This window comes from Pteropus alecto, unplaced genomic scaffold (assembly GCF_000325575.1).
Source record: "Pteropus alecto unplaced genomic scaffold, ASM32557v1 scaffold76, whole genome shotgun sequence".
In the NCBI taxonomy this organism is placed as follows: domain Eukaryota; kingdom Metazoa; phylum Chordata; class Mammalia; order Chiroptera; family Pteropodidae; genus Pteropus; species Pteropus alecto.
Window position 1 is genome coordinate 15,996,153 of NW_006443138.1, and position 27,131 is coordinate 16,023,283.

The 27,131-nt window shown below is 33.1% G+C and overlaps 1 protein-coding gene and 1 pseudogene across 4 annotated transcripts in view; both read right to left on the reverse strand.

Annotated features, from left to right (window-relative positions):
* Positions 1–27,131, reverse strand: part of PPFIA2 (PTPRF interacting protein alpha 2) — a 423,368-nt gene that overhangs the window by 324,636 nt on the left and 71,601 nt on the right. For 3 of the 4 annotated variants that reach the window (XM_006923790.2, XM_006923792.2, XM_006923793.2), the window contains one exon: positions 21,498–21,551. The exons of the other annotated variant lie outside the window; for it this stretch is intronic. In XM_006923790.2, coding sequence (XP_006923852.1) covers positions 21,498–21,551 — 54 coding nt within the window. The remainder of the gene's footprint in view (positions 1–21,497; positions 21,552–27,131) is intronic. 4 annotated transcript variants of the gene reach the window in all.
* LOC102889698 lies at positions 13,338–15,510 on the reverse strand (annotated as a pseudogene).

The window sequence follows — 27,131 nt, forward strand, 5'->3', positions numbered from 1 at the left end:
GTATAAAATACAAGTATTTTAAAATGAATTATTTCTTTGTTTCATTTCATATAAGCATATATTCCCACAAGGTGGTGCTCTTTATTTAAAAACGATAACAGAAAGAAGTTTTGTTCTATATTTGCATAGTTCTCAATGACATGATACAGGCTTCAGCATACTGTAAATGATCAAATAAGCAGTGATAGCATGCTTGACACTTAAAATTTATCTTTATTGATCATCTAATTTCAGTTATTGAATTAAAGTTTTGGTTTTTTATTTTAAAAATGCCAGATGTACAAATAAGTTCAGTAGCAATTCAGTTACTGAAAATTTAGAGGTTTTAAAAATTCGAGATTAAAATCTGAATAGGAAAACACATTCTAGTCATACATAAAAACAAAGAAAAAAGGATAGTAAGAAGATAAGTTTGTACAGATGTTTTTTTGGAAAGAGAGGGAAACTAGAATATAGCATAGAAACACTGTCTAAAAAGACTGATATTAAGCAAAGTACGGAAGAGTCACATATAAAGCACAATATATTTACTTGAATTCAGCTATTGGAGAAGGAAAGGAGAGGGAAAAAAAGGAGAGAGAGAAATAGAAAAAAGGGAAAGGAGATAAATAAACAAAAGAAGAAATCAAATAATGATAGTGATTTTATCCACCATTTCTCTCAAGGCTCTTATTCACTGAGTATGAGGTAGGAAATTTGAATCTGCTGTTTCTTCAGTGGCTTCAGTTCCCTCAAGTCTCTCAGAGTATTGCATCTCAGCTTCCTGAGGCCCATTCTAGTGCTCAGAATTTTTCATTATTTGTTCATATCACTCCTCAGCATAAGCCAAAGAGTTTATGTATTAACTAACCAAAGGAAGAATAATACATTCTTCTTTTTTTCCAATAATGGGAAAAATTAATTGAATTAGGAATTCTACTTCCACTTTGAATATAGAAAGTGTTAAGAGAACATTGCTGCAATGCTAACGATGAGAAAGAAACAGGTGGTATAAAATAATTCATATATTTTAACTTAACGATCAGAGTTGAGGACGTAAGGCATTCAGATGAACCAAATTCCCAAGATTCACAAGCCCTGCTGAGGAAAGAGAGGAGATACACAACTGTTTAATTACTGGCAGAACATGGCAGAAAAGTGAAAAGCCATAAAAGTAGGTAAGAAGAAATAAACTTACATTTTAAAGAATTCTTAAAAGCCTAGAGTGGGCTATCCTGAGGGAAGAATTCTTGGAAGCTCATCGCCCAAGGGGAGTCAGCATCTGCTTGACTACCAGCTTTCTTACAAGATGGGCTCAGCTGCTGCTGCTGGAGATTAGTATGAAAAGAAAAAATATATCTGCATCTGGGGGAAGGGAAAAAATTCTTCCAGCGTCTAACATCTGGTCCTGCTTTGATAAGAAATGTCTTCTATCTGTGAGATAGGAAGGAAACCCTACATAAGTCCAAGGCCAAGGTTGGCAGTGCTCCCAAGCCAAGGTCAGCTGCCATTGGTAATGGATTAGAAATCTACCTCCTCTAATCAGAAATGTTAATAGGAAAAAACCATCTGCCATTGGGAGAGGTGCAAGAAACCCAGGACTCTTCAATGATATAAAGAAGAATTCTATTGCTGTAGGAGAAGAGCAGAAAAATAGCTTGTGGCAACACCTGCTGATTCAAGACAGAGGTCAGCTGCCTTGAAGAACAGGGATAAAACTCTAGACCCACTAGGGAAAGGGCAGAAAAATGGAGAAAGGCGAAGTCCTAGGGTTTGGTGCACAAACTCTGCTTAAGACTAAAGCTGGGGAAGTGGAATTATGACGTTCCAGTCTCCCATTCTCCTGGCTCCTAACATGAGCCTTGCAATAAGTAAAAGCAACAGTAGTCTATTGCTAGGAAAGGTTCAAGAATGCAGAGACCTCCCCTACTCCTGTAGCATAGGCATGCAGAGTCTGGAAAATCGAGACAAATCCTCTAGCACTGCAAAACTCATATGAAATCCAACATAGGTGCAGTTCAAAAATAGAGTAAGTTTAAGCCTTTGTTGTTCAAAACTCATATGAAATCCAACAGAGGTGCAGTTCAAAAATAGAGTAAGTTTAAGCCTTTGTTGTACTAAAAGTGTCACTAAAGCTCAAATCAACTACTGACTACCAACTTAATCCTCAAATTAATGGCCTAATAAAGAGAGGTGACCATTTGTGGACATAATATTATTTACCTCAGTTTTTTCCTCTTTTTTTCCACACAATGTTTGGTATTCAATTACTAATTGCAAGATTACAAAAAAAAAAAAAATCCCATAAAACCAGACACTTTCAGGCAGAAATTTATTCACTCAGAGTTTGAGATGCCAGAAGTCTTAAATCAAGTTGTCGGGCAGGTTTGGCTCTTTTTGGAAATTTTGAAGGAGAATCTGTTCCATGCCTCTCCTAGCTTCTGGTTGTTGTCAGCAATCTTTGGCACTCTTTGGCATGTAGATACATGACTCCAATCTCTGTCTACATTTTCACATCACTTTCTCCTCTGAGCATTTCATGTTCTCTCCGCCTCTCATGATACTAGCCATTGGGTTTAGAGCCCCCCTTAAATCCAGGATTATTTCATCTAAAGATCCTAAACTAATTGCATTGACTGTATTTTCGAATAAGGTCACATTTCAAGGTTCTGGATAAACATTAATTTGGGGGGGACACTATTTAACTCACTGTACTTATTATGTCTGTGCAGATCATTCATCATCTACTCTTCATATGGTTCATCTTTTTGAAGTTACTTCCTCTGGGAGAGTGTCTTTGACTTTGTCTTGCATTCTATTAATAGCTCCCATTGTTTCCTTCTCACCAGTCAAGCATATGTAACTTCAGTGATATACTTTATATGTAATGTATGATATCTATAGATAGACAGATATGGATATTTACAGATGAAATATGAATATATAAATGTAAAATATACATATGGTAAGGTGTTTGTGTGTGTGAATGCACATGTACACACTGTGATCAGTTAAGAAACATGAGACTATTTTTTAATTTAACTTTGTCATGGCACGTACTCAATGGAAGTTAGCAAGAAACTCTGGCATATTTAAGGAATAGAGAAGAATAACAAAATTACCTGAGGAATGAAGAGTACAAGTTAAAAAGAAAGGAAAATGAACAGAAATATCTGTAAATCTAAACTGGTATCAATGATAAAATGTAAGAAAATAATAGAAAGGAAAAGAGAAGACAAAGGTAATAATACTTTGTATTATATGAGAAAAAAACATCTAAAGTTCTAAAAAAATTAAACATAAAATTGTCAGTCTATTAATCAGAGTATAAGGATTATGGAGTTCACTGGTAGGATGAGCAAAAAAGGATTATTTTTCTTGGTTTCAGAAAACCCAAAAACCTGGCTTGCCAAAGGCAATAGTATCTTATAAAAGGAAAAGGAAGGAAAGTAAGTAGCCTTCTCAGTCACCCCTATTAATTTCGACCTTGACAACAATGAGAGATGAGTGGCTATGAATACTCTGCTTGATGTGATATCAAAATAAAACCTTGATATACTTTAGTGAAACCTGTATTTTTATAGTTATATTTTGGAAATACAGTATTTTTGAATTCTTGGCACATCTTCAACATTAATATAAATAAAACTTATTTTTGAGTATCTGCAGCAATCCTTACTTCATCTTGAAAATGGAATTTCTTTATGCCCAAATAAATATTTAAAATTGTTTGAATAGCATTAAGAGATGTGAACTTAAGTTAGTGCCTTGACAATTTCAAAGTTATATTTCTTAAGGGCTAGAACATGCATTGTTTCCTGTGTTTCTTATGACATCCAACATCATCTAGTTTAGATAAGCAAGTCAAGACTGCCAGATAATCCAATCCAAAGAGTTGATTAGTGCCCCAAAAGAAATTGATCCATAAATAAGAATTTTAAAGGGAGAAAAAAGGAAGGAAGGAAGGAAGGAAAGGAAAGAAGAGAGTCTTATTACAATATCCAGTATATTAACTGTGCTCTTTAGCTTAATATCAAAAACAACACAAGGTAAAGACTATTTTATATTGAAAAAATATTTTTTATGCTGAGAGATTTTAAGTCCTGATATTAACAAACATAAGATAAACAAAACATAATCACAAGAAACAAGTTCCAGACATTTATTAATATTTTAAACACATTTGAATATAAACCCCTATTTAATATGAGTAATAATGTATGCACTTTGGTGATTTGTTTTCAGAATTAAAGTTCTGCACAGAGGAGCAAAACAGAAGAATATTACTTTTTAAATCTTAATTCTGCGACTGGTTATCTTTCTATATATATTGGATGTAATATCCTTTTTTAAATATTTTTTATAACCATTTTAAATATATATAAATATATTTATGTTTGCAAAAATGTTTACATTTGTAATTCTCTGGGAAGTATAAAATATTACATAATTTATTTATAATAATCCATCTTTTTTCATAACTTTTTTGCATTTTATTTTATTAGTTTCAAGTACACAGTGCATTGAAATATACAGTTTATGAAATGATCCCCCTGATTACTCTATCACCCATCTGGCTCTACACATAGTCATTACATTACTGCTGACTACATTCCCTATGCTGTACTCCCCATTCCCATGGCCATCTCGCAACCACTAATTTGTAGTTCTTTAACCCTTCACTCCTTCCTCCCAGCCCCCCAATCCTCTCCCCTCTGGCAGTCTTCAGATTATCCTCTGTATTTGTGAGTCTCTTTTTGATTAGGTTGTTCTTTTTACTCCATCTTCTTTTCACTTTTAAAACATTCAAACTAGGGTGAAAGTCACATTTCCTTAAAGATTTTTTATTTCATTAATTTAGTATGGTTAGCCAGAAAATAAGTATGTGTGATCTAGCTATTAACAGGGAGTAATTATATTAAATGAATTTTTAAAATTGGAGACAACTACAGCGGTTAAATATAGAGAGATCTGGAAGAGATACTGTGCTTGGTTGAATAAAAAGGAAAGAAATAAGGAAGAGTGAGAGGAAAAAAAATGTTTCTTATTAAATAGAAATAAATCCAGCTATGTATTTTGATAAGTGTAGAGTACATAGTATGTACTTGCGATGTATAAGTACTTGGATTAATATAAAGTAATCTTCTCTGTATAGTGAATGCATATGGAGAGCTGCCAATATTTTAAAGCAAGAGATCTTCATGAGTGCACATGCACACAAAAAACGGTTGCGTTTCCAGCAAATATTAGTTACTCAATTTGAATAAAATGATGACATTGACTAATTAATAAGAAAGTTCACTTCTATTTATAGCATAGAGAGATTTTAACGGTAAAATAATTGTTATATCATTATATATAAGGATATCAAATAATTACAAAAGTTAATAATTGTATGATTGTTATATGATATAAAAGTATATCATTATAAATAAATGTTGAATTTTAATTTACATTTTGTCTACATCTATGTAGATGATCATATAATTTTTCCCTATTAACATGGTGAATTACTTTTATTGAATTGTGAACATTATACTAATCTTGCATTTCTAGAATGAACCCAACTAGGTCCTGATGTCTTGCATTTCTAGAATGAACCCAACTAGGTCCTTATGTATTACTTCATGTAATTAGCAAAAATTTTAGTTTAGTATCTCAGGCTTGCCTTTAAGATTCTTCTGGCCTCAAGTGGTAGACAGATCCTAAACTAGTCTCCATGTTTATGTGATTTACTTCTAACTACTTAGTATACAGTAAAGGTTATGGGATCTTATTCTCATCATTATATACGTATGTGTGTATATATGTGTAGCAATAATCATGTGTGTTCGGAAGGGGACCCCAAGCTCCAGATCAAAATGCAGCCTAGCCCATACCTTGATTGCCATCAGTTAAACCTTGAGTAGTGGGCCCACTGAAGCTATTCCCAGACACCTGACTCACAGAAAATGAGATAATAAGTGTGCTGCTTTAAGCCTCAAAGGTTATGGTAATTTGTTACCAAGCAATAGAAAACTAATACACCTCATAAAACATTTGAGAAATGCTGCTTCTTTTAAATCATGTTTTAGAGATTTTAATAATTGACATAATTCATTCCTTATAAAATTTATAAAAGTCACTAGTGAAGCTATCTAGTCATGGAGTTTTCTTTGTGAGATTTTAATTCAAGGTTCCATTTCCTTAATGTAAAATATTATTTGCATTTTTTTATACCTCGTATTAACTCGGGTAAGGTGTGTTTTCTTAGGAATTTCTCTATTTAATCTATAGTTTTAAATTCATCAGCATAAATTGTGTTCAAATGATTTTCTTATTATTTTAATGTATTTGTACTGTCTCACTTGTTTATTTTATCAACCCAGCAGAGAATTATCAATTTTTTAAAAATCAACTTTTAGATTTTATGTGCTATATTAAAATTTTCTATTTATTAATTTTTGCTACTAGCTTCATTATTTCCTTCTTTCTATATACCCTTCGTTTTATTTGCTCTCTTACTTTCTAGCTTCTTGAAAGGAATGCTTATATCATTAGGTTTTTAGCCTTTATTTTTTCTACTATATATATTAATGATATAATTTTTTCTCCAAGGGGCCTTTAAATATCTGCTGCATGTTTCAGCATGTAGTATTTCAATACCATTGACTTCAATTTTTTTCTTACTTTTATTTTGAATTCTTCTCTGACCAAAAAGTTAATGAGAAGTATATGCCATACTTTCCAAAAACTTCAGTACTTTCTATTTATTATTATTTTATTTTATTTTTAAAATTAATTTCTAGCTGAATTCTGCTGTTGTAACAAAACACATTCTGCATGATTTCAATTCTTTGAAATTTGTTGAATCTTCCTATATGACTCATTGGTCAATTTGTAGAAATAAATTACAGGATTCTCTATATATCACTGAGGACAAGCTTGTTTATCAATGCTGAAATTATCATAATCTTTACAAAATTTATTTTCTTGTTTAGTCAGGTGCTAAGAGAAGTATTAACATGTTCCACCATGACCGAGGGCATTTTTATTCTCTTTTCATTTCTGTTAATTTTTGTTTTCTATATTTTAAGTGTTTGCTATTAGATGCATACTCATTTAAAATTCCTATCTTCCAGGTACACCAAATTTTATGTTTAAGTATTTCTCTTTTTAAATTTAGTTTTTTATGTCCTTATTGTTGTTTTTCCTGAAAGATTATACTTTCTGAAATTAATGTTGCTGAACAGGCCTTTTATTTTTTTGCGTAGTATTATATGGTATATCTTTTCTATCATTTTATTTTCAACCTTTCTTTATTTTCATATTTTAGATTTATATTATAAACTATGTAGTTTTTAGAAATTCATGCAGACAATCTTTATCTCACATTGATCATTTTTCCACTTTCATTTAACACAATTACTTATATACCATTATTTAAAAGTTAGAACAATGATGTTTTTTGTAATGTCAAATTTTAGTTGACTTTTTGGCCTTTTTGAGAATGGCGATGTAAATTGAATGTAACCCAGTGGTTCTGGATAAGCATACTAACAAAGTTTTTAAAACATTTTTGCAGAAAGAGTTGTCCATAAAAGAAAAACAGTCATTTATGTGGATTACCCATTTTAATCTATAAAAAGGAAAGGGAAAGTAGACAAAATAACTACCATTACCACAAAACCTGTCACCATACTCCCATAAAAATATAAATGGTTCCTATGAGGAAAATATATGAATAACTAGAGAATTTGTTTTGTAGCCAGAAGATGTTTTAGCAACATTCAGATGACCTTGGTGAACTCTTTGGTAAAATATTAAATTTTTAGTATTATAATTCTTCTACTTTTACTTTGAGATTTATAATTTCCTAAAAAACTTCAATAGCTTCAAATATCTTCTTGGAAAATAATTTAATAGCCTATCATAAAATCTTTAGGGCAGATCCTGATTATGTGGTTTTCTTGAATCAACACAAATTTTAATTGAAGGTAAGAATTCTGCAGAATCTCAACTTTAATTTATTATGAATATATAATCAGATTCTTTTTTAAAGTGCCAGTAGTGGTTACAATTAATGTTAAGTGAAAAAAAAAAAAAAGAATATGCATGCAAGTTCAAGAACTTATATTTTGTTGACTCATGTTTCCTTTATTGCATTCATTTGAAAAAGACAATCTAGTTACTGAGAATTAGCTAGAGCAAGTTGTTTTCTCTCCAGATAACTGCTCCCTCACAGAGAGACACAAGTTCCTGGGTAGAGCTAGAGGGCAAGGAAGCCATAATGCTGTCTCCTCTGAAAGCCGAGGGAAAACAAGGGAAAGTGAGAGGATCCCTAGCCAAAGAAGTTTGTAGTTTTTTACCCAGCCAAACTATGATGGAAAGGAATGGTGAAAAAGGGCAAACCTTCAGAAAACTTTCTCACCTTGCCAAAGGATACAGAGCATCACTTCTTTGGGATCCCTGGAAAAGCAACAGCCCCAGACCAGGATCTGTGCAAGTCCTGTTGCTTCAGGCTATGCTAGAATTGCCCAATAGTCCCTCCTTCTTAGAGCACCAGCTGGGTACAATCAAAACTCCTTTCTAGAATAGTGGGGCAAGCATTGGCAGTAGTCTAATCTCATTGAGGCTGAATAGATGCTTAGCTGTTAAACTGCACAAGTACATAGAAGGTGTCTGGGGCTTCAAACCTATATATACTTTTTAAAAGATATCTAAAAACCAATTACAATTTTATATTCTAAATAACTTTGGCTATCAAATTCAAACAGATATACTGTAAACAGGTTGCAGCAGCCAACTATTAGTTGCTAAAGCTTATAGAATTTAACTACTTTTGGATACCAGGGAAAGAAAGACTCTTGATTTCCTTCCAATTAGAATAAAGATTTTAATTTGATACAAATGAGTTCTTCAAAACCTGGTTCAATATTCGCCTCTCAAAATAAGACTCCATAAAAAATTAAACTAAAGTGTATTCCCCAAAACACACTTACCATCACTATTTCCAGAATATAACAGAAAAGTAATTGCCTATCCACCCTTTTTTACACTTATTATTCATTAAAAAAAAAACCAATTGTTAATCGGAGCATAAAAATCTATAGCACTCAGTTGATATCTTTCATTTTTTTCTAAAGTGCCAGGAATAAGTACACAATAGGCATTACAAATATGCTTTCTAAATAAACCTTTATTTTTACTTTATACTTTTTACATTTTAATGAGCAATTGTATGTATAAAGCTGTATTCATCCATCTGTCTTTTCAGATAAGCACCCTAAATTATATGCATCTTTAATCAAGAATAAAAATAGTTCCACTTTATTGCGTTAGATAAGAACAGTCTAATTAGAAACTACCCCTTTGTTTAGTTAAGGACTCGAGATACTAAAAAATCTGTCCTGTTTTTTTAAGAAGAAATATAAGTAAATGAATGTGTGTGAATGTATATCATATATTTTTTATATATTTACGTGTTTACATATGATATATAAAAATACATATACACATACAACAAATTTATGTATAATAAAATTAAACAGAAATAGAAAAGAAGGTAAAAAAAGAACTGCAATTGTGTACAATACCTGTAGTTGAAATTATATTATTATTTTGGAAAGAATTATGATAAGTAATTTGGGGAGCAAAGAGATATAAATTAAAATAATTCATATTGAACTTTACATGATCAAGAAATTGAATACATCTTAATACATACTTCAATGTTTTATTATTAACAAAAATAACATATATTTGCAATAATGCAAGTTCTTGATTTATTTTATTTGTCCTTTTTCATTAACATATTGGTTTTCCCTCAAAAAATTAAAGTATTTTTATTCTTATAGATTGACTAGAAATAAACAGTAAGTAACAAGTAAGAATCTATTTCTAATAAGGGGTTGTTTTGTTACTCTGAGATTCTCAAATAACTTGATATATACTGGAAAAATCATTTCTAAAATGTTTCCTATTACATTGATCATCAGTGAAATATGTTGAGAGATCTCAAAATTGCTTCCTACCTTTAGTTTTATTCTAAACCTAACTTTCAGGTGTCAACCTATAATTCAAATCTCTTTGCTCACTTTCATATTTAGTACAATTTAAATTTTTGAATATAGAAAACCACATTCGAATGTGCTATCCAATTAAACAGTTTGGTTGTGTTAAAACATAGATGTTTAAATACTTCTAAAGAGTAACATATTAATGAGTAGGAAAACACCTAACATGACGATCTTTTGTTACCATATATGCTAAGCATCATACTTCTCTCATGATAAAATTCCTGCATATAAACTATCTTTTGTTATTTTGACTAAACATTCATGCCACCAACATATTCTGACAAGTTAAAATATCAATAATTAATTAAAATGAAGTTGTTGATTTCTTTCTTATCTATCCTCTTCTATTCACACTGGTATACGGAAAGCAAATATCTGGTTCAGTTTTATGCATGTCCCCAAACTTCAAGTGACACACATTATTTCTTTCTCCTCATATCTATTCCATGGAATCACATGCTGATTTAGCTGTTGAATAAGTTTCCAAACACAGGGATACCACTGCCTTCTTCTATGAGTCATTGTTTTTGGTCCATCCTCATTTTTCTTCGGAGTAAAAATTCTGCAGGACTCTCTATCAGCTGAAATTCTGCTAATGAGTCCTTTCTGGTCTTCCTTTAAAGAGGCTAAAGGTGGTTCACACTGGCAGGACTGTTACTACTGCAGTTATTACTTAGTAAGTCTGTGGTGAATATGTCTAGCACTTCACAGATTTAAGGATACTTATCACCAATAGAGTTATGCTCTGAGACTTTAAAGAAAATTCTGAATCAATAATGGAAGTTCCATTTCACATCTTTTACTCTCGTATTTATTAAAGTTTTCAATACCCCATTCACATTTTTTTTCCATCTGAAGACCTATTAGTATTATCATTCCTGGTTCATTCATTTGCTCATTAAATATTTATTAAAGGCTTACTGCATGCTAGGCATTGTTCAGAGCATTGGGAGTACAGCTGTAAACCAGACAGAAATTCCTGCTTTCAAGGGATTTATATCTAGTGATATTAAACATAATGGATAAATAAAATATCCAAATTATATCCTGCTGATTTTACACTGCTGTTATTTTTCCCAGTGGCCAATGTTTGAAGTAATCCTTGAATCCTATTTCTTTCCCCACTGTAAAATTCTTTTACTACTGTTTTTGTAAGCTTTTTATTCTCTGCATTTTTAATTCTTACTACTGCTACCATAACTGAAGTACATCCATGTAATCTCATTTCAGAATTACTGTAACAGCTTCAATCTCTTTCTTCATGCTGTATTCTACTAGTGTTATCATTTTCAGCCACAAATATGATAATATAAATCATGTGCTTAAAAATATTTCTCATTCATTCATTCAGCAAATATATACTGAGGAATTCATATGACAGGTATTATTTTAGGCCTTTGGAATATAATAGTGAACAAAAAAGACAAAGTCCCTAACCATGTGGAGCTTATATTCTAGTAGAAGAAAACAAACAATAGACACATAGGAACAGGGGAAAGACAATTGATTGTTCACGGATGCTCTCTCTCTTAAAGTAGCATTTGAACTGAGATCTAAAGAAAGTGAGGGAATAAGCCATGTAGAAGAAATAATAGCAAGTTCTTGCCTGAGTAAAGGAATAGCAAAAGTGTTAGTGTAACCAAAGTGGAATGAGCTATAAAATGAAGGTAGAAGATGAGTTTCTAGAGGCATTGTAAAGAGAAAAGTCATGAAGTGTCTTAGAAACCACTTAGTGGACTTTGGGAATTTTTTTTTTTTTTTCTGATGGAAAGCCAACAAAGATTTAAGCTTAGCTGTGACATAATCTGATTGACATTTTAAGAAATTGATCCTGCTTGGTTCACTGAGAAGAGACATGTGAGAAAAGATGGTGGCTTTGATCAGGATGGTAAGAATTAGTTGAATTCTGGATAAATTATGAAGATAGAACCTACAAGAAGACTCTAAGGTTTTGACTTCTGGAAACAGTAGCATGAAGGAGTCATTAGCTGCTATGGGGAAAACTACAGATCTGTAGAAAGTGGCAGGGAAGATCAGAAGCTCACTTTTTAACTTTAAATTTCTATTGGATATACAAGTGAATGTGTCAACTATTTAGTTGGATACAGAAGTCTAAAGTTTAGGGGACTGATCCAGTCTAGACCTGTAAATTTTTCATTTATCAGTGTCTAGATGGCACGTAAGTTGTAAAACAGTGTGTGATTATCAAAAGAATGAAAATATGGGTAGGAAAAATTACAGGGCTCACATAAATGATCAATCCAACACTCAGTTCCTCGTCATCATCAGTTCCAATGAGTTTCATTTCTTCTGACCTTTATATTTTGGTTCTGAAATGCTTAAATCAAGCATTCTACTCTCTCACTATTATCTTTGATCCTTCTTCCTTTATTTACTACTCCTGTTTTTCAAATTTATTCAAATTTGAATCCTCTACTTCATTGATCACTTCTTATCTTCGCTGCAATTCTTATTCAGCTTAGACTTTATGATATTCTTAAGGATATTCTCAATTATCTTGCCCCATTAGCCTTCCATAGCAATCGTCTGCAGGACAACAACCTAACATCAAAATGGCCATAGGTATTCTTTCCTCCCATACCTGCGATAAAGCTGTTAGAGGGGAAAAAACCATACCTTTGAGTCATTTATAGTGATCACAAATCTACTGCCTAGAACCACAAGTGGACACTTACCACTTGTCACTAATCCATCTATGATTTACATAGTTCTCCCATAATCCATCATGCTACGTAAATCTCCATATTCTTGAAATATCTTATCCTATCATCTCCCCTGCCACTGTCAGCTAGTTAGTTTTTTTTTTTACTTTGTGGGGAAAATGGAAACCATTAAATGGAACCTTTAACTTTGTAAGATCCCTGCCTATAAATATGCTTGCATCAGCTTTCAGCCTTTTTTTCTACCCTCATTTCAAATTTAAAGAGATATTGCTCTTTCTATATAATATGCCCTGGATTTCATCCTTTTCTGCATCATCTGGTGCTCTATCAATTAACTTTCTTATCTTCAGTAAATTTTCTCCCTCTGTATGTACTTTCCATATGTTTCAATGCACTCCAATTTTCTCTCTTGAAAATAATTCTCTCTTAAACACATATCCTATAGTGGTTATTATTCTTTCCTACTTCTCTTTAATTTTAAATATACTGAGAAACTTTAGAAATAGCCATTTATTATTTGGACTAAATGTGTGTTTCATCTTGTAATAGAGTACAATTTTTAGTCTATAGCTAGTCTTCACATGAGCAGATTCATACCACTGCAATACACAGGAGTTCATAAACAAAATTCTACTCGAATAGGCAGTGCCTTGTCCTTAGATTCAGTCAGAAGATCTTCCAATAAGGATGACTTATATAGCTGTCCTACTAATTCACTCTGAAGGGTATCTTTCACATGACTAACCAAAAACTGCATGACTGTCTTTGGTACACTGTCTTGAATATTCTTTCTGACAATAAGAAAATATGATTTGATGAGCCATTCAAGAACCTCACAATCTCGCTATTCACAGGCAGATATTTTTCGTGAAACAGGAACCAGCACTTGCAGCAGATTCACAGCATGGCCTTTGTGTGGACTGCCTGGCATAATTTGAATTAGTTTTGATGTTTCCTCGGCTAATAATTCTTCAGCTTTTGAAGTTTTCAGCACTTCCCTCCAGTTGCCTGTTGATTCTTGAACAGCATCTCCAACCCCACCACCTCCAGATGCAACATTTTTAGTTTCCCTCCTGCTGTTCTGAATTAACTTGCCATCAGCCTCAGCAGAAGCAGCAGAGGAGGGTTCCTGGGAGGCAGGTGCCAAAGAACTTGGAACTTTAGACTTGTCTAGTGAGGCAGCTGTAGGTAATTCTCTTGCTAGCCTGTTTCTCCTTTGTTCCTCTGCCTTGTTGTTCATTGGCCCACAAGCATCAGCCAAATCTGGATGTTTTGTGTTGATATAAGCCAACTCAATTGCCACTAAGTTATGAACAATTTCATATGTAACCAGCAACCATTTACAAAGAAGACAGTTACTACTTCGACTATGGCATTATGCAGTTTAGGAAACTGCAATAACTCCAATGTACTGTAATTGCTACTGTGATGAATGATCCTTTCCATTTCCTCATGAACAGGTTACATGTACAGAGGCTGGGCTTTTCCAGACATTTGAAACTTCAGGCACAAACAAAGCTGGACAAGGACTGGTAGCATTTCTAATGGCAGTCAAAATGTCAAGAGTATAAAGGCCATCTAGTGAGTAAACAGATTCTAAGGTTTGCACAAAAGTATCATGGAAAATATAACAGATTCTAGCACCATCCCATAGCTCCGAATATATTTTAATATATTTTGCAGTTCCTTCAACAGGGTTACAATATTCTGTGGCAAATTGGTAATAAGCTGGAGTAAAGTAGCACTTTTATCATCCACAAGTTCACCATAGCTATTTAGAAGAGACTGTTATTGAGCAGCTAGAACATTTATTTTTGTTTTCGATGCTGGTAAGCAGTCTTTGGTGTGATGCATCAGTAACCTATTCAGAAACATTGTTCCATTTCCATTAGCCAGAGGTGGGTATTTCTTTTGAAGGAAAGCATATTCATCATGGATTGAATCAGTTACACTCTTAATACACTGTTAATATCTAGCTGGCTCTTGTTAACCAACTCCAGCTATTCCAAGTCTGATTGGTAGAACCCTTCCCATTAATACTTCCATGGCATCAGTACCTGCCTTCAGGAGGTCTCAAGTGTAGTGATTATATCTAGGATTCTGCAACCCTCTGGGTCTACCTCTCTTGAAATTTTAAGTTGAGGTCTCAAGTGTAGTGATTACATCTACAACCCTCTGGGTCTACCTCTCTTGAAATTTTAAGTGCTCTGATGTTGCCTTAATTGTATTAGCAGCAGTGACAGAGAGGATAATGGAATTTGGATTACTGAGAAACCTAAGAATGAGCTCCCTGATTAGAAGCTCAATACCCTTAGGCTGATCACCTACAGGAAAACCTTGGTCATTCCTGGCAAATCCATAAGTGTAAGTTTGAAAATGCTGGGTGAAAAAAATCTTAAGATGAACTGGTTCAGGGCTTACTTTCTTATTATTTCCTTAAATTTTTTCTATTTCATTTTCAAATTCTTGTCAAATTTCATCGAAATCCTTGTAAAGCTTATTTTTTTGTGTGTGAAGAAATTTACCCTTTTCTTCTGCTTTAACCCCATTTTCTTTTCCTGTTGTTTTGGTTTATCTTCAATTGAAACATGGATCAGCTGCAGAATGAGAGGTCTCTGGGTGACAATGCCAGTCCCACTGAGAAGCAGGTCCCTCTCCACTGGGCTTTCTAGTACTGAGCTCTTTCCACTGCTCTGTATTCCCACCACCACAATTGGAGGCAACTGGGTGATGCTGGTGTCCACCTCTTGGAGCTTGTTAATAATAGGAATTAGCACTTCCATAACTTCAAAAACATGGGCTCCACTGGCCAGCCACATAAATAAATGGGGCCAGGGCCCAGAGTCTACCTTTTTCCTCCTCTCCTCCACCCTCTTTTTGGACCCCTCACTTCTTATACAATTAAGCTCTTTGAAATTGTTTTCTATAGCCACTGAATCCAATTCTTACTTTCCATTTAATCTTTCAGGTCACTGGAAACTTGATTTTCCTTAATTACTCCACTAAAATTACTCTCACCTAGATCACCCTTTATCTTCTTACTGCTAAATTTCAAAATTTCAATGGGTACTTTGTTTTTGAACTCTCAACATTATGAAACTCCTAATAAACCCTTTTACCATCCTCTCTTGACCCTGGCATGCACGATTCCATATCTTCCCGGTATTCCTGCCTTGCATCCATCTTTGTTTTATCAGTTGTAAGGTATATACTTCCTCTTTTCTTTCTCTTTCTTTATTTAATGCTTTTCTTCCTCAGAGAAGAACCCTCTTATCTTCTCACTCAGAATACATTGGGGGGGGGGCGTTGGGATTTCATCAACTTCAATAGGTTCAATGAACTATTCTACAAATTCAAATCAATAGCTATAAACAAGATCTCACCTTTAAATCCCCAAATTATTTATCTGTTCCCAACACTGTCAGCTCAATTTAATGTGTCCAAAACTGCACTCATCAGCTCCCTTCCCAAAATTCTCTATCTAATGGGACTCTTATCTCTATGTAGGGCATCCTCATCCACTCAGTTGCCAAACCAGAAAGTTTAAAAATCAGCCTTGACTTCTCAATAAGTCTCATTCTCCTCCCTTTAAACAACCATCAATTCTTATGTATTCACTATGTCCTTAATATCTCATGAATCAGCCTACTTCTCTCTATACTGTTACTCTATAGGCTCATATTAATAATTTAGTGTTTTACTTGAAATAGAATGTTGAGTTTCTCCTGTAATATTACCCTCAATTAGCTTTATAATACAGTGGATGGTCCAAAAATAAATAAATAAATAAGTTACCATTACTCTTTCATCTGTCTCTGCTTTGGATGACTACAAGAGACTTTTTACTGGTCACTTTGCTTTAGTCTTTTCTCAAATCATTCTCCAACCAGAGCCAAAAAAATGTTTCTAGAAGAGAGAGCTGATGAAATGACCTGCCTGTTTAAAATTTTTAATGGGTCCTCATGGTCCTTAGTACAGAGTACAAATTCCTTCCATGAAATATCTTATTTCTTGCCCTGACAACCTTCTACCTTCTATCTCACCACTATTTTCTGTCCTCTAGCTTATCTCATACTTTAGCCACACTATGTTATTTTCTCACTTTTTTGACCTGTACAGATACTATTTCCTCTGCTTCAAATACCATGCTCCACCTTCCTCAGCTGGCAAACTTCGACACATCCTTTTATTTCCTTTTATTTACCTTTCTTGATTCTTCAGCCCCTTTTTATCCTCATCAATTAATTACATAATCCTCTTACCCTGTACTTACATTGTATTATAACTATTTTTTACTAAACTGTCTATTTCACTATATTGTAAGATTCTGAAATGAGAAACTGCATTATTTACCATTGTATCTCTAAAACCTAACCAAATGTCTAGTACATTGTGTACATTCAAATATACACTGAATTCTGACTTTAAAAAAGAGAATGAAGGTAAGTAATATAACAATGAAGCATTCAAGTTGAAATGAATTAAATTAGGTCATGATTCAGATTCACATTTTTTACTTCCTTATCTTTTGAAGCAAATGAGTAGAACATTGGCATTTTTTTTTGAATAAGCAAATTTAAATCAGTTTTGGAAACTTTTAAATTTTAAGATCATCTAAAATTTAAAAATATATATATAATCTGGTCTAAACAGCACCCTCAGGAAATTAAACTAGTTTTAAATTCTGTGAAGTGTTTACTGAAATTTCTAAGAACCATCAGGAAGGCCATTAAAATGAGAACAAAAAGTACAAAAATATGGAATGTACGATTCTGGTTCCTCAGAGGGGAAAAATTGAGAGAGCTGGAGAATATTCAGGACAGTGGGTATATATCAAGCTCAAGGATAGGTAGGGATTCACTTTTTAATCACATTCTAGAAATAAAGAGAACCATTAGCATTTGGATAAAGAAAACTTCAAACAATTTAAAGTACTAAGTTATAAAGAAAGAAAATTTATAGGACTTATTACTCCAAGGTAAAAAAAAAAAAAAGAACAAAGAAAGAAAGAAAAGCAGGGAAAGAACTGACTACCCCTAGGGGCATTCTTGCTGTAAGTTCTGGATGAGGCAATGAGGTAAACTTAATTCAAACACCGATAAGGGCACTCTGAAACATCATGCTTCCACATTTGACCAATGTGTTCAGAATGTGTTTCATGCAGTCTAGGATTTCGCTCACATTACTCCTTAGTAGATTTTGTCTATATTTACCCTTAAATGAATCAGAAATGATAAGAAAATAAATAGTTATTTAATAATCAGAATGTTTCTTAAACCAAATTTTAAAAAAAGAAACTGTCCTTCTTGTGTATGTTAGTCTGCTTTTGTCTTTATCACTAAACTTAACATTTGTGGCCAAGCTGAGCTACTAAATCATACAGGTAGATTTAAAGGTAGCCCACAGTCTGGGACAAATCCTGGATCCTGGCCAGGGGCTATGTCACTGTCTCACTGGCTAAAGACAGGACAATGATTTGTCACAGTACTGGTTCCACAAGGCCCTGCATGTCCACAGCTCTCCAGATACCAGGTATAGCTATTACAGCGGAATAAGAGTGTTTATACATTGTATTCTAGTTTTTCAGTATTCAAAATTCTCTTGGCCATCTGAAGCTAAGTTGCTTAGACCTTACATAGGCCTTCCTAAAGGCTGGAGGACAATTTGATCACCTGGGACACCTTAGATGCCTTACAGTTCATAAGTTTTACACACTTTAAAATCATTAATATTTAAAATTTAAAACACTATAGAAAAATGTATATTTAAAAATGCAATACTTAATAATATTTTGCCCTTTAGATTTTTATTATCTATGTTCTTTCCTTTTATTTTTATGTGTAAATATATGCTATGTTTTTACACTGGAGTTTAATTTATGATCCAGTTTTTTGAATAAAAAACATGCGTTGAATGTAGACAATCTGATACAATTTTTCATTGCCAATGTTAAGTTAACATTTGACAGATAATATTTTTCTCACTGATAAAATAATATATTTTCTATGATAACTATGTGATTTAGAAAAATCTACAAGTTTTATTTGCTGCAGTAACTAATTTCCAGTTTCTTAATTAAAAATCATGCCTCTTGAAATCCTTTTCAGAAGGAACCCATTATAAAACTTTTTGAATTGCCCCTGAAAATCATAAATGGGTGATTCTTTTACTACTGGCATTAAAAGTGAGACTACTTGAATTTTTAAAATACCTACTTAGCATTTATTGTTTAAAATATTAATGCAAACTATATTCCTGGAGTTTCTCAAATTTATTCTTAATAGATATATAAATTTACTTATAATTACATTTGCAAATTCTGATACAATGTTTATACAGGCCTGCTATTTGAAAAAGTTCAAAATTCACCTTTTTCTACTGCTCAGAAATAATATTTATGCCTACAGACAGAAAATTTCATAATTTTTAAATATACCATTTACATTTAATAGATGTATTTGAGATTCCTATTAAACTGGTAAAGAAATGAGTCCACAGCTATACATCAACCATAAGTCTATTCATTCAGCACTTTATATATTCCGCTCAATGAATGAAAATTATAGCACTCTGAATTTTTTACCAATAAAAGCTTCATCATAAAAGAGGTTTAGAAATACAGTGCAAATATTTATATAAAAGACATGACTTTAGAAATGGATAATGAATAATACTGTTTAGATGATCTATTCCCAAGACCTTTTTAAAGAAAAGGAAAAAAAAAAATTCAGATAGATTTAGGTTATACATAATCCAATCTGTTAGTTTTCTAACTTAGGAGCAAAAACAATTGAAAGCCTTATTGAAAGCCTTATTTTTAAATGACTGAAGTAACCCTAGGATACTATTATCATTTTACATTGACACATACTTTATAAAAGCTTTAAGGAAAACTAAAAATAATTTTATTACAGAGCTCTTGATAATGTGCTCTAGATTGTTCTTTAACAATGGGAGACACTAAATTTATGTGTACTTTTACTTGCATCCCCTACCCTGACTTCCTAAACTCTCATTTACTCTGAAATTTGCATAATGTTTTTCACCTTACAAAAAGTTATAAAGTATAATCATTAAATTTCAGAAAACGTAGGCAGCAGTATTAAATACCCACCATTGTGGCTGGGCATAGCCAAGAGAGAATCTCTGTCTTCACAATATTATAAATTATGTCCAAAGAAAAATAACGTACATACATGTATACACACACACACACACACACACACACACACATCACACATACATACACACACACACACACGCTTCACTTTTAGCCAATGAGAATGAAGTTAAGTTTGACTTTAGGACACTATCTTTCTTTTCTGTGAATCTTTTCCCCTACAAGGGGCCTCTTTCAATAACTATGCTTTGTACATAATCTTTTCTGTTTGAAAGGTGCTTTCTTGAAAGGATCTGATATACTAAATTATTTAACATGTAAATAATGGGTAAGAGTTTTATCACCACTTGTAGAAGAGAGGTGTTTAGTTGTGTTTTGAACAAGGGACAGATCCTTTTAAAACAAACTGATCGCTAATTATAGAATTCTTTCAGGAATCTGTGAACAGGTGAGGGAGATATTTTGAAGGAAATAGATTTACTTTTCTAATAAAAGTTGGATGCCATTTACAAACACTGTGCAAGGCAGCAGGGTGAAATTACATCACATAAGCAATCACCTATACTTGTGTACAGGGCTGGCCATAAATCCTGACACAATAAATTTACTGGGGTCACTTCTATTTTATCTTGTCTTATACTAAAATGTAATGGGTTCGGGGACTTAATATAAGCAGCTATCTGAAGACAATACTTAAAAAAAAATATTCCTACATAAATTCAGACAGTGAAAATAAAAAGTAAAGGACTGTGTTGCTTAGCCTACTTTAGGAGCAATATAGTGAAGATTAGATAATATCATGAGACAGGAGAGAGAGACAGACAGTAGAGAAAGAGCTACGATTGGAAGTTATTTTTTTAAAATCTCACTAGTGTCTTAATGTAATAATGTTCTTTGCCTGGATGCCTAGATGAAGTACAGCAAAAAGCTGATAACATTGGGTTCAGTGTTTTCCCAATTAAACCACACAATGCTAAGTAAAAAGCAAACTGTGATAAAAATTAATATATTGACTATTTGTTGAAATAAATTGAATCTTATTACTTTAGGTATATGGAATGAATTCACGTTTGTACTTCAAATATGAAATCATAGGCATATTATTTTAATATTTTCTGAAATTGGACATCATGAAAAAGACCAATACAATCACTTCTTGTCTAAAAATGTTAATCCTTTGAAACTTTAGAACACTTTTTCTAATTTTCTAGAAACTTCTTGGTTAAAGGAAGAAAGAAGAGCAATATCAAGGATCAATGCTGTTGATTAAATGGGCTGATAAAATAATTTCTCTCAGTAACTAGAAAATATATTGCAACCCAAATCATACACTTGTATTTAGAGGGTAAACTCTCAAGGTTTTAACTTTTGATGTAGCCCATCAGTAGGACATAAAAACATTTATATAGTCTAAGGAAGCCTTTATTCTTATTTTTAGCATGATACATGGAGATGAATGTTATGAGTTATTAAAACTTTTTAAAACACCAAATGACACCACAAAGCAACTTCACACTTTTGCATTAGTTACTGCAGTAGCTATATATTTCAAAAAGTAACCTATATGACAAATTGCATACAAGTAACTGTCTGATGATCTGGTGTGTACATAATTCAATTCGTCAATAGTTAAATTTAATGAAGAAGCTAACTTACCGGTGGATCAGCCCCCTTAGAACCAGTCAGACTTCCTGTTAGGGATTCGATATCCTGAAAAGGGGAGAGGTGTTGATTGTAAAATGCTACTCAATGGCATGGAGAATTTCCCAGTCCCACAGTGTAATATTTTCTTTAAGCTACAAACTTAGGGTACTCAGCTGTATTTGTTTTGTTTTGTTTTTAAACAATCTTGCTACACAAATGCTATACAACTAGCCTATATCTAAAAATTTGGATATTTTCTCAAACTCTGTACAATCTGTAAAAAGAAAAAATATAAATAGACTAATTATTCCTGAAATATGCAAGAAAATAGCTCTAGGTGGGAGAGCAGATGTTTTGTTCTCTAAGAAGCTGAAGTGAGGGCAGAAAAGAAAAACGAAAATTTAATAAAACCACAATTTAACATATTATTAGCAAGAATATTTATCACATGGAAAAGGCTGAACTCAGAAAAATTTTCAATTAGCTATAATCCACTCTGTTACTATATATAGAAAATGAAAATATATGCAGATACATAGATTAGCTATTTTATGAGGATCGATTTCTAATCTTGAATCAGTAACCACAGAAGATCATGCCTGAGTACTGATTATAATTGTCAAAGGTATCATAAATGAGGAAATGGGTGATGCTTGACAGCATGCCCTGTTTACAGGGACAACTACAGCTCAGCACATGCCCTGTTTACAGGGACAACTACAGCTCAGTCTGATTGGCTGTAGGCTTTGGTTCATACTAATCATATGACTTCTTCAAAAGAACCTAGAACTCCAGATTTTTGAGCAAAATCTCTCAGGATTTTAATGTTTACAACTGTCTTAATTTTTAAATCATTCTCCCACAACCCCCAAATGAAAAAACAAAACCAGTTTTCTCAAAGGCTGCTGGATAGGAGTTTAGGGCTACAATGAAGAGTTATACTTTTTGCTAAAAAGTTTCTTTCTTGTGACCCTGGTCACTTCTTATCAGTTTGGATCTCACTGTTCCCCAGGTTGAGGAACCTGGGGAAACATAGTTGCAGTAAGAAATCAAATATGGAAGATAACTGAGTAAAGATAGAAGGAAAATAAAATTAGATACCTATGATCAAAGAAGCAGCCAATGATACCTTGATATCATTAAGAAGATTTGTGCCAGCTCACTTGGGACTTAATCTCATCATTTTCCTGATATCTCAAAAATGGGGAATCTTAACAATAAATATGGGGCTGAAATGAGCATATTAAAGGCAAGGCAGGGGAGAAGGTAGAGATGGTGTGATTAAAGTTTCCATTTGAAGAAGCTGACTTTGAATGGAAAGTCAATGGGTGATGAAGTTCTACATGAATTTTTCATTAGGGCCACAAATGGTAAGAAAATCACAAGGGATACTTGGCAAGAAAATTATTAAGTTGTCTTCTCTATAAAGGATATATTGTATATGATACTTTTCCCTATCCAGCATCCCATTGAGGAACTTCTCCTCCTTCTCCACCCTACTCTCCATTCTAGCTCCAAAATTGGCTTACAAAAATTGCTTCAAATGTTGTAGGAGCCTGATGGAAAATTAAGGCAATTTATATTCTGGACGATATAATGTTAGAGTCTAAATCCTCGATTCTACCATTTGAGCAATGTTTCAAACTAGGTGTTCTCTTTGCCTTCAACTAAAATAGTTCCTGGCTCTCAAAATCTAAAAGAATCCTAATTAATACGTCTGCATCATTGTTTATTTTTTAAAGGCTCTCCCTCTCCACCCTGTCGAAATTCTTTATTCCAACACAATGCACACCATAAACAACCAAATGACCTAAATTATTTGCTCTGACATGTTCTTAAATATTCTTGTTGTCATCTGAGTAAATTGTATCTTTATATAGTAAAAGTAAAGCATAAAACATAAATTGGCAAACAAAATTAATATCTTTTTAATCTGAAAATAAAATATAATTTAAAAAATTGTTTTAGAATTCATGAGATGAATGAACAGATAAGATTTGGTAGTAAAATGGTTAAAACAGTATGTTAAAAGAAAACAAAATACATAGACCATTTTCCTGTTATGATAATGACAAAAAACAAAGTTATATTTATATGAAAGTTTTATTCCAAGTACCTTCCATTCTTCATAGAAAGGCATATAAATTATATTAACAATAGAATTTCTGATGATGTTACCAGAGAGGTAATAGAGAAATTGATTCAGATAAAAAGTATTTTAGCAATTAGGTGATGCATTTCATCAAATTGTTAAAAATTCTATCATGAAGACTTCTTGCTATCATATATAAATTGGGCCAATTTTCAGATTTCTAAAATTTTAAACTTTTCACAATTTCATGGTCTTGAGATAAATAAAGCAAAAGTAGAATTTAGAAAATGAATAGAAGTGGCATTGATATTTGTTTTTTAACATGTTGAATTAAAGCAAATTATGAACTCATGGTTCTACATAGTACTGATGTACTTTTTATTCCATTTATTTGTTTAACTGAAAAATAATTTTTTAAGTTTGTGTTCTATTTTGAGTGTAAGTTTAAAAAGAGTGGATAGATACACAAGTTAAACAAGGCTTATTTCTCATTTAGTGTAAAAAAGAAAAATTTCAGGTATGAATATGAGGAATGTGCATGAATGTATTTATGTGGTAAAATTAGTAGATGAAATGAATTCTTTGAGAAACTCTGAACATAATTAAAAGTAAGTTAATCTCTTTGATGGTTATTGAATATTTTATCTGCAAAATATAATTGAAATCCTTGATAAATGTGTCTACCTTGTTATTTAAATGTCTTTATAAAGATAACAGCAAAAGGGGACATCAAAAAGTAAACATATTGAAAAATCTTTGACTAAATTCTGTAATAATATTTGTTTGATTAAAAAATTTAAAACAAATTGATTTTTACTGTTACAGAATTTATTTAACTCTATTGTACATCATGTTCATTTAGATTTAATAGCTATTAAAATAACTAGTACTTACTGAACATTTACCGGATGCCAGGCATTCATTAAATGCTTTATACACATTATAAACAGACTTATAAGGTAGTTATAGTAGCCTTAAAAGTCGGTTATTTCTTTTCTGATGTAACAGGTTAAAAGTTTATAAAACTTACCCAATATCACACAGCTATCAGAAGTAGGGTTATAAAACATATTTTTTGTATGACTCCAAACCTGTGTTTTTAATACCAGTTATAAAGACAGCTTCTCCCTGGCATCCTGGGGACCTTGCATATATCCACACAGGCCATTAGATAAGGCTAACCCATAGGCTGGCCTAAGTCTTAGTGGAATGTCCTGTGAATCTTCCAAGAACATCACGAGGCCGGCTATCTTATGAAGAACTTCCACATGGCTGCTTATCATTCTCCACCGGGCACCAATGAGGTATGGAACTTTCTACCCCACTCCTCCCCATCCCAGATCCACCTGCAAGCTATAAGCTGCTTAGGTGCAATGTGGAATTGTCTGCTGTCAACAGAGCAGCCTACCACTCTTATTGTCTATCATCTGACCCATCCAAGTTGTCCTGTGCGACTAGGGACCAGGGCCAGAACTAGAATGAGGCAAGTAATATGTTGAGAGTACCAGTTTTAAGGAGGCACTTATTCTAAGGGTGATACAAGTGCTGACCCTATACTTGCAGGACCCCAAGAGTAAATGCCTCCTTAAATTTTGTGCCCCAGCAACCTCATTCAACCTCAAGAACAGGGTGGGCAGTTGTATGATCCGGGGAGTGAGTGACTCCTTAAACTTTGTGCCCCAAGCACTTTACTTGTCTCACCCTAGTCCTGGCCCTTCTAGAGATGTGGAGAGCTGACACCACAGTGACTTTGTTTGCTGTATATGTAATAAATTCTTTAAATGCATCTGGACTCATTGTCTCCTTCCCAGTGGAATCTGTGGCAAGCCAACCTAGTACCTGCCTGTGTGCTGCTGCTCAAGGACTGCTTGCTGCCTGATACCAGTATTACATAGCCTCCATTATATGGGTTGTTATCATCCACACAGAATAAAACAAACTAGGATCTATTAATTATATAATCAATTTTATTTCTCGAAGAGAAATTTCAAGCAATGAAAGCTTCACTTCCTTTTCTAAGGTGTCAGTTACCTAAGTGTGGTTATACAAACTATGTAGAGCTGGTCTCTTAGTATTAGAAAGCTCTGTGTTCCTGGAATGGAAACCTGGTAATCCAAGGCTGAACCATGAATCAGAAGTCTTAAAGCTTAAAAAGGTTGATCTGTGGGTGGAGTGAGGCAATCGGCATCAGAGCTCTAAGTACAGTGAGACTTGAGGGCATCCTGGAGCATGGGTATCACCTCAGCACAGGTTTAAAACAATTCTACATTGTGCTGCACTGATGCTGTTGGTTTCTCAATTGCATCCCCCTCCCCATAGTCTCAGGTTCCAGAGTCAACATATTTTTCTCCTTGACAGACAATTAGAATAATGGAGCTATAGGGATTGTGTAGTTTTCAGTGCAAGTCATTACGTTCAGATGCTCTAAGCCCTGCTTCCTCTGTGTGGAGGTGGGAAAAAAGGAAAAGATTGGGATTTGAGGTCTTCTTTAGAGTTTCTGCTGAATCCGTATTTTTGTCCCGTAAGATTAGCCAGTTATGATCAAGAAAAAGCTATTAAAGTAGTTTGGGTGTAAAATATATTAAAAATAAAGAATAAAAATTCTAAACAGTTAATTGAATCTAACATTGAACATGCCATAAGACCCAGAACATCTCAAAATCTGATCCTTGCATTTAATGTTAAATTTTCAAGTATTACTCTTCCAAAAAGTTACTTTATATAACATAAAAACATTTAAAACATCACAATATTATAACCAGCTATGAGTATTTTAAAATTTGATTTATGCATATTTATAATTTGGGACTATTTTAGAAATTCTTTGGGGGCAAAGTGATTATATTTCAAAATAGAGTACAATTTAGTACATTAAAAACCTACCAAAAATGTATCAGTACAGTGAAATCAATACAATATTGTAAAATATCAACAATTTTTATTGAATGATTGTATTTAAAATTTGTTTCAAGGTCTTTAAAAACATTTGATTATGAGGTTTTTATGTTTGTACAGAAGTTTACAAAATTCATGTATTCAAAATATCAAAATCAAGCACTTCTCTCATCCCTTTTATAGAAAAATTCTTCAAAATATCCCTCATCTCCTATTATCTCTTGATGCAGGCCTTTGTCCCCACTACATCACTACAATCCTTCTTATCAAGGTTGCCAATGACATCCAATTGGCTGAATCAGTTGTCAATGTTTCATCATCATTTTTCTTGATCTCTAAGTCATATTTGACACAGTGGGCCATTCCATTCTCGTTGAAATCCTTTTCTGTCTTGGTTTCCATTTAGTTTCATCCTCTATATGGTTTTATTTAGTATCATGGCTTTAAAACACGTGTGTGAGTGAATTCTGAATTTATAACTTCAGCCTCGACTTATCCTTTGTGATTCACACTGCCTATTCCGATCTCCACTTGGAAATAGTACAGTCATCTAAAACTTAATAATGAAAATCAAACTTGTTCCCACTTCAATCCCTCTTCCAATGGTGAATGACATCACCATTCACCAAGTTTCTCAGGTCCAAATCCATCAGCAAATC